This window comes from Lynx rufus, unplaced genomic scaffold (assembly GCF_022079265.1).
Source record: "Lynx rufus isolate CCGP_SWC_20201006 ecotype Redwood Valley unplaced genomic scaffold, mLynRuf1.p SCAF_5, whole genome shotgun sequence".
Taxonomy (NCBI): domain Eukaryota; kingdom Metazoa; phylum Chordata; class Mammalia; order Carnivora; family Felidae; genus Lynx; species Lynx rufus.
Window position 1 is genome coordinate 96,624,434 of NW_025814867.1, and position 13,816 is coordinate 96,638,249.

General features: G+C 36.3%; 1 protein-coding gene across 2 annotated transcripts in view; it reads left to right on the forward strand.

The window, feature by feature from the left end:
* Nucleotides 1-13,816, forward strand: part of LSAMP (limbic system associated membrane protein) — a 646,514-nt gene that overhangs the window by 343,358 nt on the left and 289,340 nt on the right. For both annotated transcript variants that reach the window (XM_047100231.1, XM_047100232.1), the window contains exon 2: nucleotides 375-607. In XM_047100231.1, the coding sequence (XP_046956187.1) occupies nucleotides 375-607 (233 nt within the window). The remainder of the gene's footprint in view (nucleotides 1-374; nucleotides 608-13,816) is intronic.

The following is a 13,816-nucleotide window of genomic DNA, read 5'->3' on the forward strand; positions in this document are numbered from 1 at the left end:
GGAAATGTGCCACATTATCACTTGTCAAATTCTCAGTTACTAAAACAGATGGAGTTTTGCGTGAATGACCTTCTCTTAGACAAGAAGAAGAAAATCCAGTGGGAAGTCAATACCTATCTAAATTTATTTGCCTGCATTTTTCATACTGATTGTTTATGGCTAAACTGAGTCTAATATAATTACATCCATCCACTGAATGGTAAGTAGATCTTAGGATAAATAGTGACAATACATAGGACTCTAAGAAATGGCATGGCAATAATTCATCCTGTATATAATTATTGTTCTTCATTGGTCTTATTGAAGGCAATGTGGAGAATGAATGCAGATGCAGGTATGGCTAAGTTTCTAATGTTGTTATTCTGCTCTACCAGGTGTGTTGTAGAAGACAAGAACTCAAAGGTGGCCTGGTTGAACCGTTCTGGCATCATTTTTGCTGGGCATGACAAATGGTCTCTGGACCCTCGGGTTGAGCTGGAGAAACGCCATTCTCTGGAATACAGCCTCCGAATCCAGAAGGTGGATGTCTATGATGAGGGCTCCTATACTTGCTCGGTTCAGACACAGCATGAGCCCAAGACCTCCCAAGTTTACTTGATCGTGCAAGGTAAGAAAAGGTGGGATAGGTAGGTGGTAAGGGAGTGGTGAGAGAAAAAAAAATTAACATGATGTATAAAATATTTGCAAAACCCTTTCTGAGAAAACCTTTCACATGCATTTTTTTAAGTATCTATTTTTTCGCTGAAAGGATAGACTTAAAATGAAATGACTAAGGAGAAAGAGGAATCTTGCCACTGTGAGCCAGTACTCTTGGTAAGAATATTTTCTCCTAGCCCTGAGTATAAAAGCACATAGCAAAGGCCATAGCTGTTGAAATAATTTGGAACAAAGTAACAAGAACACAGACAATGCTTAGAACCATGTGAAGTCCACTTCATCAACTTTTAGGTACTGGATGACTCTTGATGAAGGCTTGGTTTTTATCTTCAGCATAAAGAATATTGCTAATTATCTGTTCTTGTGATAGTAAGTATAATTTGGAAATAAAAATTTCCAGGGTCCTGATATCCTCTCAGCTGGCCAGCTTTCTTTGTAATTTATATCTCCATTTAATGGTAAGTTATTTGTGAGCAAATCTAATGACAAGGATTTGCAAAGTTATTGGGGACAATCTGCTTCTAGATTGGGGTTTCTAAGGGCACATCTGAGTCATGGTTTTATAGGACAAAAACCCTAAGTGGCATACGCATGCCCCCAAACTATAGCTCTCATGGGTCCCTTTCTCATAATTGCAGAATGAGAACAAAGCTGATCAGCTGCACAGTTTTATTGCAAGCGAAGTCAAACCACTAGCAGTTCCAATCCATCTATCAGAAAAGATCTAAGCACTAACAAATATTAGGGCTGTGTTCATGTATTCTTGATTTACAATTTTATGTAAATTTAATGCAAATTAGGCATGGCCCTAGGGCTCCTGTCAGGATTCCAGTGCAGTCAGTGGTGTGGGAAAGTTTGACTGTAGCTTCTATTAATGTGTTATGGAATTGATTATTGCAGCGTTTAAATTATTGCTCTCCCAACTCCTCTGATTAATAGATTGAAACTGGAGTAAAATACATCAGAGACTGCCTGGTCCAGAGGTGGTTTAGTCATGTGACCTCTATCTTGGTCCATTTGTGATGGCTGACAGCTTCATTTTATTGCTTGTAAAAGGCATGTCTACGGACTTGCAAAGTTCCTATCATAGTCAAAGCATAGAATGTTTTCCTTGTGGTTTAGTACAGAGTGCTCGAGCTCCATAACATGGTACATCAGGGCTTGGATCTCAGGCAGCCCATTTAAACGTGTAAACATAACCAGAGATGTGTAAATACGTAAATGGGTTAATTTACCAGCTCCCTCAAAACCACAAGCACACATATATTCTCTCTCTGTGTCTCTCTGTCTCTGTCTTTCTGACTCTTTCTCTCATGCACACACACACACCTGCCTCAAAATAAAAGAAGTTCTACCATATGCAATGGCAGAGGAAACCTAGATACCTAGTTTTATGGCCAGCTCCATATTACATTATGAGATTCCTACACAATTTTAATACTTTTATAACCTTTAATGTCATTGGAAAGCCCTAGACACCACAACTGGAAAATGTGTATGTGTATTATACTAAGTAAAATTGGGCAATTTGAGTATTATATTCCTTGGATTCTAGGTGAGGAAACAGAATTTCCTTAAATTTAAGTTACTTGCTCCAGGTCACATAGAGAATTCAGGGAGTAAGTTGGAGCCAAGCAGGCCAGGAATCAAATCTGAAGCACTTTCTACTGGAAGGGAATTTTTTTTGATAGCTTTAAGAACTAATAGATTTATGTTTAAATCAGCTGTTAGCACCAAATGCCCCATGTCCTTCCCCCCCCCCATTTTTTTCTTACTTATCTGCATACATTTTAGTTATGAACTAAATGTGCTAATCCTGAGAGGGTTAGAGCTGCAGCATAAGTGAAATTAACTTAAATTATCTTAATATTAAGTGATGGAAAAGAATCTACTAAGTGCCATGTACTTTTATTCTGTTGTGTAGGAGAAATTTTTGTCTGCACTTTACCATTCTTCTAATGGTCTAAGAATTAAACTGACATGAAATAGATTAACAGAGAAAATAAAATTTAATTTCATATGTATGGGAAATCCACATAAACATGAGAGTACAAAGACAGCCAGATAAAATGAGTATACATATATATATATATATATATATATATATATATCCCAGAACTAAAGAGAATGGGCTGCTGGACTGGGAAGAAAATGGAAGGAAAGCAATTCACAGGAAAATGAAAAAGAGTCAATGTTTGTTAGCAAATATTACTGGGCCATTCAGAAACAATGGGACATAGAGAGGTCGTTGATCAACAGTGCTTACAAGGTTCCTCCTTATCGACCACACCTAGTTCATATTATACTGTAGTTATTTATGGTGATAGCTCTCTTGCTGGAGCAGATCCTCCACCTAAATTTTTTTAAGCAATTAGGGGGAAGGTCAACATTTCCTCCCAAGTCTTTAGGTCTGGATTATTTTCAATTCCAATAATCTGCATGCCAAAGGTACACATTTTGGTGCAATTCTTTCTGAAAGCTGTAGTTCTTTGTCCCATTTGATTCTAATAAAATTATTATTAATTAGATGTTAATAACTTTATTAAAACTGTGCAAAAGCTTAAACTTCAGAGACAATAAGGAGTCTGCCCAAGGCTGCCTGTTCTCTTAGGACAGGGTTTCAAACCCGTATCTATGTGATTTAAGATACTATTGTATTTTTTAAATCACATTGCTGTGGAAAAAATAAGGAGCAATAAAGCCTATACTTATAAGAAATATGAAGAATGGATCTTCTCCTCCTTGAGACTGAGTCATGAAGAGGGATTTTTCTGACAAACTATATGGACATTGCCATTTTATATCTTGCACCAGACGGCTGATCCACTTACCCTTAGGACATTAAATGTGGTGATTATATCAGTGGTTCCGTCTCCCGTGCTGCTTGTTCCTACTGCTTCCTCTGCTTCCTACTCTGTGCCTCAACCCTATGTGTTCATCACATCAAAGAATCTGTTTCTAGGTATAGCTGCCACTCTTCTTCCCTCCAACCCCATCGCACCTTCCTTCAAAATGTAAGAGTCTTTTGAATTTTTCGAATTCTGCCTTGCTCACTCTCCATAGTTTCTGTGAATCCAATTTAACTACCCATTAAATAAATACTGCATTCTTTTTCCTTGCTTAATGGTGAGGCCACCTTTAGCTCTAAGTTGCTATGAGATATCAGTAAACAATAGCAGTCAAGAATGTGGGCCTTGGGGCGCCTGGGTGGCGCAGTCGGTTGGGCGTCCGACTTCAGCCAGGTCACGATCTCGCGGTCCGTGAGTTCGAGCCCCGCGTCGGGCTCTGTGCTGACGGCTCAGAGCCTGGAGCCTGTTTCCGATTCTGTGTCTCCCTCTCTCTCTGCCCCTCCCCCGTTCATGCTCTGTCTCTCTCTGTCCCAAAAATAAATAAACGTTGAAAAAAAATTTAAAAAAAAAAAAAAAAAAAAGAATGTGGGCCTTGAAGTCATACTTCCTGCTTCGTATCTCAGTTTTCTTTCTTTCTACTTAAATAATTTTGGTGATAAACTACTTTGTTTCTCTAAGGCTCAGTTTTGTCATGTGTAAAATAGAGATAAAATTCAAATTTTAAGTCTGCCTAAGCCTACTGTAAGGATTAAATTAGGTGATCTATGTAAGCGCCTAGCCCTGTGTCTGGATATTGTGTGTTTTCTTTCGCCCATTAAGATGATAATAATGGTGATGGTGATGATGGTGATGATGGTGATGATGGTGTTATGATAACCTTGTTGCTGCTGCTCCAGTATTTGTCAGAAGGCTCACTTTTGCCCTGGGGGTACTACCCAGAATCTAACAGCTGCTTCCTTGTATTGCCTGTTACCCTTGTGATAGGCTCTTTCAGCTTTTATTTTAGATCCCTCCCATCCATTTTCTTCAGTTGTCCTTTTCCTTAGCATTCAGTCTTTGGCTTTACTTATTTAGGATTCTAAAAGGCTTCTTAAACCAACATCACTTTTAAATTCTTAGTTACATTTATTAAGAATATTGAAGGAGAAAATTCAGCATGCTTCAGCAACACTTGGAGGGTTTGCTAAATTTTAGATTGGTGAAACTCCCCAGAATTTCTGATGAAGTAGTTCTGGGGACAGGGGCTAATATGCATTTCTAACGTATTCTCAGGTAATAATGATGATGCTGGTATAAGGACCACACTTTGAGAACCACTAATTTAGAAGAATTGTATACCTTAAGAACATCTGGGGAAATATTCATTCGTAATTTCATTTAATTTCAGATAGTGTTGTACCCCCAAATACTTCTAAAGTGTTACACGCCCCCCCCAAATACTCCTAAGATACTGCAATGATATCCCTGGGCATAAGATAGACGATAGGTAGATTGACAAAAACCTCACATTTCATGGTAATATCTTAGGCCCTCCAAAACTGCTTACCTAGCTTAGTTTTGTCGAAAGAAATTCTCCTCTCTTCCAAAACTGTCCATTTTCAGGTATCGAGGCTGAAAAGAAAATGTTGAGACATAAAAACCACTCTAGATTTCAAAAATCTCAACTTTATAAATTTTTAAGTATTTATACTTTATGTTTCTCAGGTTTTGTTTTCTCAATTCCTTTTCTATGCATCAGCACCATATTAGTGACTATTTAACATCTCCCACATTTTTCTCTAAGTTTTTATCAGTTCATGAGGGTCATTACACATAAAATATCCAGTGTTGAAATAAATATGCTGCATGGTTCACTAAACTCAATATTCAGCTAAATGACATCTCTACACACCTTCCTCATGAGATATACAGGTGAAAGTTTTGCATCAGCAAATATACAAATCAGTAATGATCTCTGGGTTGACTTGTGATTAGTGATATTAAATGTTGCATCTGTGGAAGCAATGACCATTCAAATATGAACATACATTTGAGATACTTAATGAATGGTGGGACTCATATCTAAAGGCAGATACTTTGGTTTCCACACCACTTTCTTTACAGATTCTGAGACAAAAGATTAAGAAAACATCACTGTTAACGTTAATAAAATAAACAGAGCACTTTGACACATTTCCTATTAATAATGTATTTTTCTTCTAGAAAGGTTATCCACCTATGGTGTGTTTTATCTGATCATGCCACAGATGAAGGCACTTGCATTTACAACGTTTCTCTTTGTGTGATCCTCACTTAACCTACAATAAAGTCAACATTTTGGTTTATTATACTAGTCAAAATATAGATTCCTGTGAACCATTCCCAGAACAATTGAACCAGAATCCCTGGGAATACAGCCAAAATTTGCAAATACACTGCATTCTGCAGATGATTCAGATATTTGTGAAAAACCAAGATCTACTATGCTAGGGATCTAAACAATTAACGAGAGGAATTTGCTACTGCCTGCCTGCTCATTTTCCTATATAACACAGCATCAAATCGTGTCTAAAGTTATGTGGAGCAGGTACTAGAGCCTTTTAATAGAAAAATATAAAATAAAATAAAATAAAATAAAATAACCTACGTACTTCTAGAAAACAGATGTCCTTGAGTGCTGGGAATAGTGGCCCCCAGAGTGCGAATTTTTTTAACTATAACATTAAGAATCTCCATGTATATGTAAATACAAAGGACACCCTAACATGACAGGATTTTTAAAATGTGAGACTTATTTTTAAATATACCATTCACCATCCCTTACATTAATCATATTTTCAAATTTTTATTACATTATTCTTGAGCCAGCTATCCATACAAGAATGGTAATTTCCATGTTGTATCTTTTGCTTTCTTTTCATGCTATTCTAATTTGATTACTGGTGTTTTAGAAATGGCCTCATCTGCATATAATAACATTGAGGATATGTTTTTTTAATTGGTTTTTGAAATGTATTTCTAAGTTAATATTTAAATTTCACTGTAATATTAAATACAACGTCAGACATTTTTCTCACCACTGTGACTCAAGTCATATACATTGATTCTGAGAATCTATTACTTGTAAGGAAATTTATTGCATAATTACCTTAATTAAGCCAATATAATTATGGGAAAAATATGAAGGTGGGACTTCCTTTTAAGACCATGTTTGGCCTTTTTTTTTTCCTTTTTCGAATCCACACACTTAAAAAGCCCAATTTCTTGTACCTCATTAATTTTAGAATATCTATATTGACTTCCAACTGTAATGTCCATAGATTCCCTTTTAATTTAATAATTAAAAATTCAAATATTAGAAACACAAACTTATTTTTTTAATGAATATTAGTCTAGAACTTATTGTTTCTAAGATTTAAATTCTTAGAAGCATTTTAAATCCTATTAAACATTCTAATTCTGATCTAAATGTATTACCCAGAACTCCAAGCAAGTGTCCTTTTTATATCTCATAATCTATCTTTTTTTCCCTTCTTTCATTACAGTGTTTCCCTTTTATCCCAAGTTTTTTTTTTTTCCCATAGTTTTATTTACCCACAGTCAGGGGCGCCTGGGTGGCGCAGTCGGTTAAGCGTCCGACTTCAGCCAGGTCACGATCTCTCGGTCCGTGAGTTCGAGCCCCGCGTCGGGCTCTGGGCTGACGGCTCAGAGCCTGGAGCCTGTTTCCGATTCTGTGTCTCCCTCTCTCTCTGCCCCTCCCCCGTTCATGCTGTGTCTCTCTCTGTCCCACAAAAAATAAATAAACGTTGAAAAAAAAAAAAATTTATTTACCCACAGTCAACTGTGGTTTGGAAACAGATGATCCTCCTTCTGACACATAGTCAGAAGGTCAATAGTAGCCTAACACTACATCACAATGCATGTGTAATTCACCTCACTTCATGTCATCACATAGGTATTTTATCATCTCATATTATCACAAAAAGGATGAGTATAAGAGAATAAGATATTATGAGGGAGAGAGATAGAGACCACATTCTCATAACTTTTATTATAGTATATTGTTATAGTTGTTCTATTTTATTATTAGCTATTATTTTTAATCTCTTCCTGTGCCTAATTTATAAATTAAACTTTATCATAAGTGTGTATGTATATATGTATGTATGTATGTATAGGAAAAAACATAATGCATGTAAGGTTTGGTACTATCCATGATTTCAGGCATCCACTAGGGGTCTTGGAATGTATCTCCTGCAAATTAAGAAGGGGACCACTGTACTTACTTTATTTTCCTTTCCCTTCCATCTTTCTTCTTTCCTTTCTTTAATTAGCATTATGTTGCATTGATTATTTTTTCAGTAACTTAACATTGCCTACAAAAATTCTTGTAAAATATTTGCTACTGCATTCCAATTGAACTTAGCCTGGAGCTCTTTACATTTTTAAAGCAATCTAATAAAATAAAGAATTTTAAATCTTCTTCAGTTGGATTTGATCTAGGTTAATTCTGTTGGTTATTGAGAATCTTGATGATTAACTGGAATTCTCATTTGGAGTTTCTATGCTGAAGTGTGCTATTATTCCTACTCCTCAGCTTAATTTTTTAGACAATATAGCCTCTTGATTGGCTATTAAAAGGCTAGGTTCTGACTATTAGGACATCAGTATCTACATTAGCCATCAGAAAGGTAATGTAATATAGGAAGAAGTGAAAGTTTGGGGCTAAAATATTTGTAAATAGTACTTTATTGGGGAGCAGAAATTTTTATTTACCTTTCAAAGTTCTTCTAGTTAATCTAAGAATCATATTGAATGAAACAAATTAGCAAGAGAAAAATGTTTAATAACATGTATACCTTCTGTATACATGCAAGAGACCCAATAATGCTGAGTAACTCCCCAATATGCCCAAAGCCATCACATTGAATGCCATCATCAGCTTTTGACAAAAGGTGTTGTCAGTGGGGAGCCAGTTGTGGAAGGTTACCAGGAAAAGCACAGTAAACCAGAGTTAAGATTGTTGTGCAGATCTAAGTCATGCCTTCTCTAGTAATAAGAGTTTCTAGAGATTTAGAATTACCCCCCTCTTCCTGGTACATCAAAGGAGACACCCATAAAAATGGAGATTTTCCTTACAAATGTAAATGTCTCTTACAAAAAGATAACTTCTACTCAGTTTTCAGAGCTTCTATTTTGTTTGCGGTTTTAAGTTGATATTCCACCTGTGGGAAGGATTCAAATTTCATTTAAATCAAGCCCATCCACTCAAAATTACTATCCCCAAGTTCTCTATATGTATCTGAGTCCACCTTTTAGACATGAAATTAAATCAACTATTTACATCCACATGCTTTCTGTTCTAACCTGCATTTGTCCTTCCTGAAGATGACAAAAAAATACGGGAATAGAGACAAAGTTATTTTAGAACCCAGAGTTGGCTCCGTGTAAAAACCCAAACTCCATGAAAAGAAGAAAGCCACCTGAAGACAGATGCGAATAAATGATCAGCTATATTCAAATCTTGAATCATTATACAATTATACTAATTTCAATGCATTATGGTCAGAATTTAATGTTGATTAGAATGATTTTGGGAGTGGAGATTCATTCCATTTTGGAACTGCATATGCTAGTTTAGATACATCCAATCTATACTACAAGTTATTTTCCTTACATTTACATAATATCACATGGGACAATTTACAGATGTGCTAGTTTTTACACAGATATTTTACCTATTAAGATAAGGATAGCTACCTTTACAAATATTCTAAATAGTACTGTAAGCTACCCTAAACTTATGTTTTCTATACATTACCAAAAACAAAACAAAACAAAAAAAAAAAAAACCTGTGTACTTTTAAAAATAATAAAGGCAACTTTTTGAATTAATATATTTAAGAGTCAAGAAAAATGGCATATATATTTATATATATTTTAAGACAGAGGTACTTTCATTGTTTTAAGCTTGCTCTATTAGGTAACATTTATTTTTTGCACATTGAGATGATTTGGGTTGTCTTTTTTTTTTTAAGAGCTGTGTTCATTTATTTAATGTTTATTCATTTTTGAGAAAGAGAGAGAGACAGAGCATGAGTGGGAAGGGGCAGAGAGAGACAGAGGGAGACACAGAATCTGAAGCAGCCTCCAGGCTCCAAGCTGTACACACAGAGTTGTAGGGCTTGAACTTACAAACCATGAGATCATGACCTGACCCAAAATCGGATGCTTAACAGACTGAGCCACACAGGTGCCCTGATTTCGTTGTCTTTTTTTTTTTTTTTTTGAGAGAAAGAGAGAGAGAGAGAGAATGAGCAGGGGAGGGGCAGAGAGAAGGAGGGGAAGAGAGAATCTCAAGGAGGCTCCATGCTGTCAGCACAGAGCCCAAAGCAGGGCTCAAACTCATGAGCCATGAGATCATGACCTGAGCTGAAATCAAGAGTCAGACACTTAACTAACCGAGCCACCCAGGCACCTCATGGATTGTCTTTAAAATTTGTCAAGTCCTAGGTCTGCTTCAGTGACAAAGTAAAAAACAAAACAAAACAAACAAAAAAACAATAACAAAATACAATAAGGTCCTTTTCCTTATTTTGAATCAAAAAGCTAATAGGCAAGCTGGAGTGTGGTGGGAAAGCAGCCATACTCAACCTGTGCCAGGGCCCACCCAAGTGGGGTACAAACACCAGAGGTCCCAGGGCTCACGAATGATGGACATATGCATGGGGAGGCAATCATGGAGGATTAGGACCCTAGTTACATGCAAGAGAATTGAAAAAGTAAATATCTTGAGGATAATGATAACCAGTTTTTCATGGTGGAGAAGAGAAGTATCAATATGCAAAAGGAAAAGCCTAAATGAACAGAGTAGTGTTGGATCAAAATTGGAGTTACTAGTGTTTATTCATGAGTTTTAATGGAATAAATAGGTAGGATAGGTAGATAGATAGAAATATATATGTATATGTGTGTGTATATTTTCTATCCTAGCCAATTGAGAGGACCTTGGAGCACTTATACTCCAGTATCAGTGAGCAAACCTAGCATCCAGTTGTTGGTTTTAGAATATCACCCTAACATAGGCAGTAATTTCTTTGACATCAGCCATATCAACATTTTTCAAGATATATCTTTTAAGGCAGGGGAATGAAAGCAAAAATAAACTATTGGGACTACATCAAAATAAAAAGCTTTTGCACAGCAAAGGAAGCCATCAACAAATCAAAAAGGTAGCCTAATGAATGGGAGAAGATATCGGCAAATGTCACATCCAAAAGGGGGTTAATATCTAAAATATATGAAGAACATATGCAATGCAACACCAAAAAAACACAAAAAAATCTGATTAAAAACAGGCAGAGAACGTGAATAGACATTCTTGTAAGGAAGATGGCCACAGACCCATGAAAAGATGCTCAACATCATTCATCATCAGGGAAATGCAAATCAAAAACACAATATGATATGACTTTATATTTGTCAGAATGTCTATTATCAAAAAGACAAGAAATAACAAGTGTTTGTGAGGATGTAGAGAAAAAGGACCTCCCATGTGCTGTTAGTGGGAGTGTAAATTGGTACAGCCACTGTGGAAAACAGTAAAGAGGTTCTTTCAAAAACTAAAAATAGAAAGACCAAGCAGGAGTTAAGATGGAGGAGTAGTAAAGGGACCCTATGCTTTCTTGTCCCTCAAACACAGCCAGATAAATATCAAAATATTCTGAGCATCCAAAAAATCGACCTGAGGACTGAGAGATCAAATTCCACATCTAGATAGAGAAAAACAGCCACATCGTGTAGGTAGGAGCTGCTGAGAGTAGACCTTGGGGAGAAAAGAATTGCAGGTGCTGTGAAGGGGAGGGAACCCTGATCACAGAGAGAGAGAGAGAGAGAGAGAGAGAGAGAGAGAGAGAGGGAGGGAGAGAGAGATGGAGGAAGGGAGAGAGACAGACAGACAGACAGATAGAGAGAGAGAACGCAGTGCACAGAGGACTGCACATGAAAAACTTTTCCCCACAACCATTGACTGGGAGAAGGAGAGAAGCTATCATAAGTTTTTATAAGCAGTGGAGCTTGAAGTCTAAAGTTTTAGAAATTCATGCCATTGGTGGGGTCATACCTGGCAGGCTTAGTGGTGCTCCTGTGGGAAAAGAGGAAAGAGGAGAGATCACAACCAACACTACAGAAATACAAACAACTTTAAGAGAATATCAAGAAAAATTATGTACCAACGAATGGGACAATCTGAAAGAAGTGGATAAATTCCGAGAAACATACAAACTACAAAAACTGAAACATGAAGAAATGGAAAATTTGAACAGACTCATAATCAACAAAGAAATTGAATCAATAATCAAAAATCTCCCAGCAAACAAGAGTTCAGAGCCAGATGGCTTTCCAGGTGAATTCTACCAGACATTTAAAGTAGAGTAATACGTGTTCTTCTCAAATTATTCCAAATAAATAGAAATGGAAGGAAAACTTCCAAGGCCAGTATTACTTTGGTTCCAAAACTAGACAGAGACCCCTCTATAAAGGTCTGTAAAGGGTAGGCCAGTATCCCTGAAGAACATCAATGCAAATATTGTCAACAAGATACTACCATGTTGAATCCAAAACATTATGCCTACTACTATTTTCAACAAGATACTACCATGTTGAATCCAAAACATATTCAACATAATGTTGAATCCAAATTCTACATTAAAAGAATTACTTACCACAATTAAGTGGGATTTATTTCTTGGCCTAGGGGTGGATCAATATTTACAAATCAATCAATGTTATACAACGCATTAATAAATGAAATGATAAGAATCATATGATCCTCAATAGATGCAGAAAATGCATTTGACAAAATACAGCATCCATTCTTGATAAAAACCCTCAACAAAGTAGGTATATATGGAACATACCTCAACCTCATAATGGCCATATACAAAAGACCCACAACTAATATCATCCTCAATGGGAAAAACTGAGAGCTTCCCACCTAAGATCAGGAACAAGACAGGGATGTCCACTCACACCATTGTTATATACCATAGTACTGGAAGTCCTAGCCTCAGAATCAGACAACAAAAAGAAATAAAACACATCCAAATCTGTAGTGAAGATGTCAAACTTTCACTATTTGCAGATGACATGATACTCTATCTAGAAGACCCAAAAGACTCCACCAAAAAATTACTAGAACTGATACACAAATTCTGCAAAGTCACAGGATATAAAATCAATGTGCAGAAATCTGTTGTATTTCTATACACCAGTAATGAAGCAGCAGAAAAAGGAATGAAGGAATTGATCCCATTTACAATTGCATCAAAAACTAACATACCAAAGGATAAACCTAACCAAAGAGGTAAAAGATCTGTACTCTGAAAACTATAGGAAACTTATGAAAGAAATTGAAGAGGTCGCAAAGAAATGGAATAACATTTTCTGCTCACGGATTGGAAGAATAAACATTATTAAAATGTCTATACTACCCAAAGCAATCCACACTTTTAATGCAATCACTATCAAAATACCACCAGCATTTTTACAGAGCTAGAATAGCTCACAAAATAGCCTGAATAGCCAAAGCAATGCTGAAAAAGAAAAACAAAGCCAGAGGCATCACATTTCTGGACTTCAAGCTATATTACAAAGCTATTATCATCAAGACAGTACGGTAGTAGCACAAAAACAGGCAAGTAGATCAATGCAACAGAATAGAAAACCCAGAAATGGACCCACAACTATATGGTCAACTAATTTTCAACCAAGTAGGAAAAAATATCCAAAGGAAAAAAGACAGTCTCTTCAATAAATGGTGTTAGGAAACTGGACAAGAATATGCAGAAGAATGAAACTGGACCACTTTCTTTCACCATATACAAAAATAAATTCAAAATGGTTGAAAGACCTAAATCCTTCAAAATCCTAGAGGAGCACATAATCAGCAACTTCTTTGGCCTCAGCTGAAACAGCTTCTTTCTAGGCATGTGTCTGGAAGCTAGGGAAACAAAGGCAAAAACTATTGGGAAAAAAATGAACTATTGGGATTTCAAGACAAAAACTTCTGCACAATGGAAGAAACAATCAACAAAACTAAAAGGGAGCCTATGGAATAGGAGAATATATTTGCGAATAACATTTCTGATAAAGGGTTAATAACCAAGATATATAAAGAACTTACCAAACTCAACACCCCCCGAAAAACAGTGTAGTTAAGAAATGTACAGAAGCCATAAACAAACATTTTTTTTTCCTAAAGAAGACATCCAGATGACTAACAGATACGTGAAAACATGCTCAACATCACTCATCATCAGGGAAATATAAAC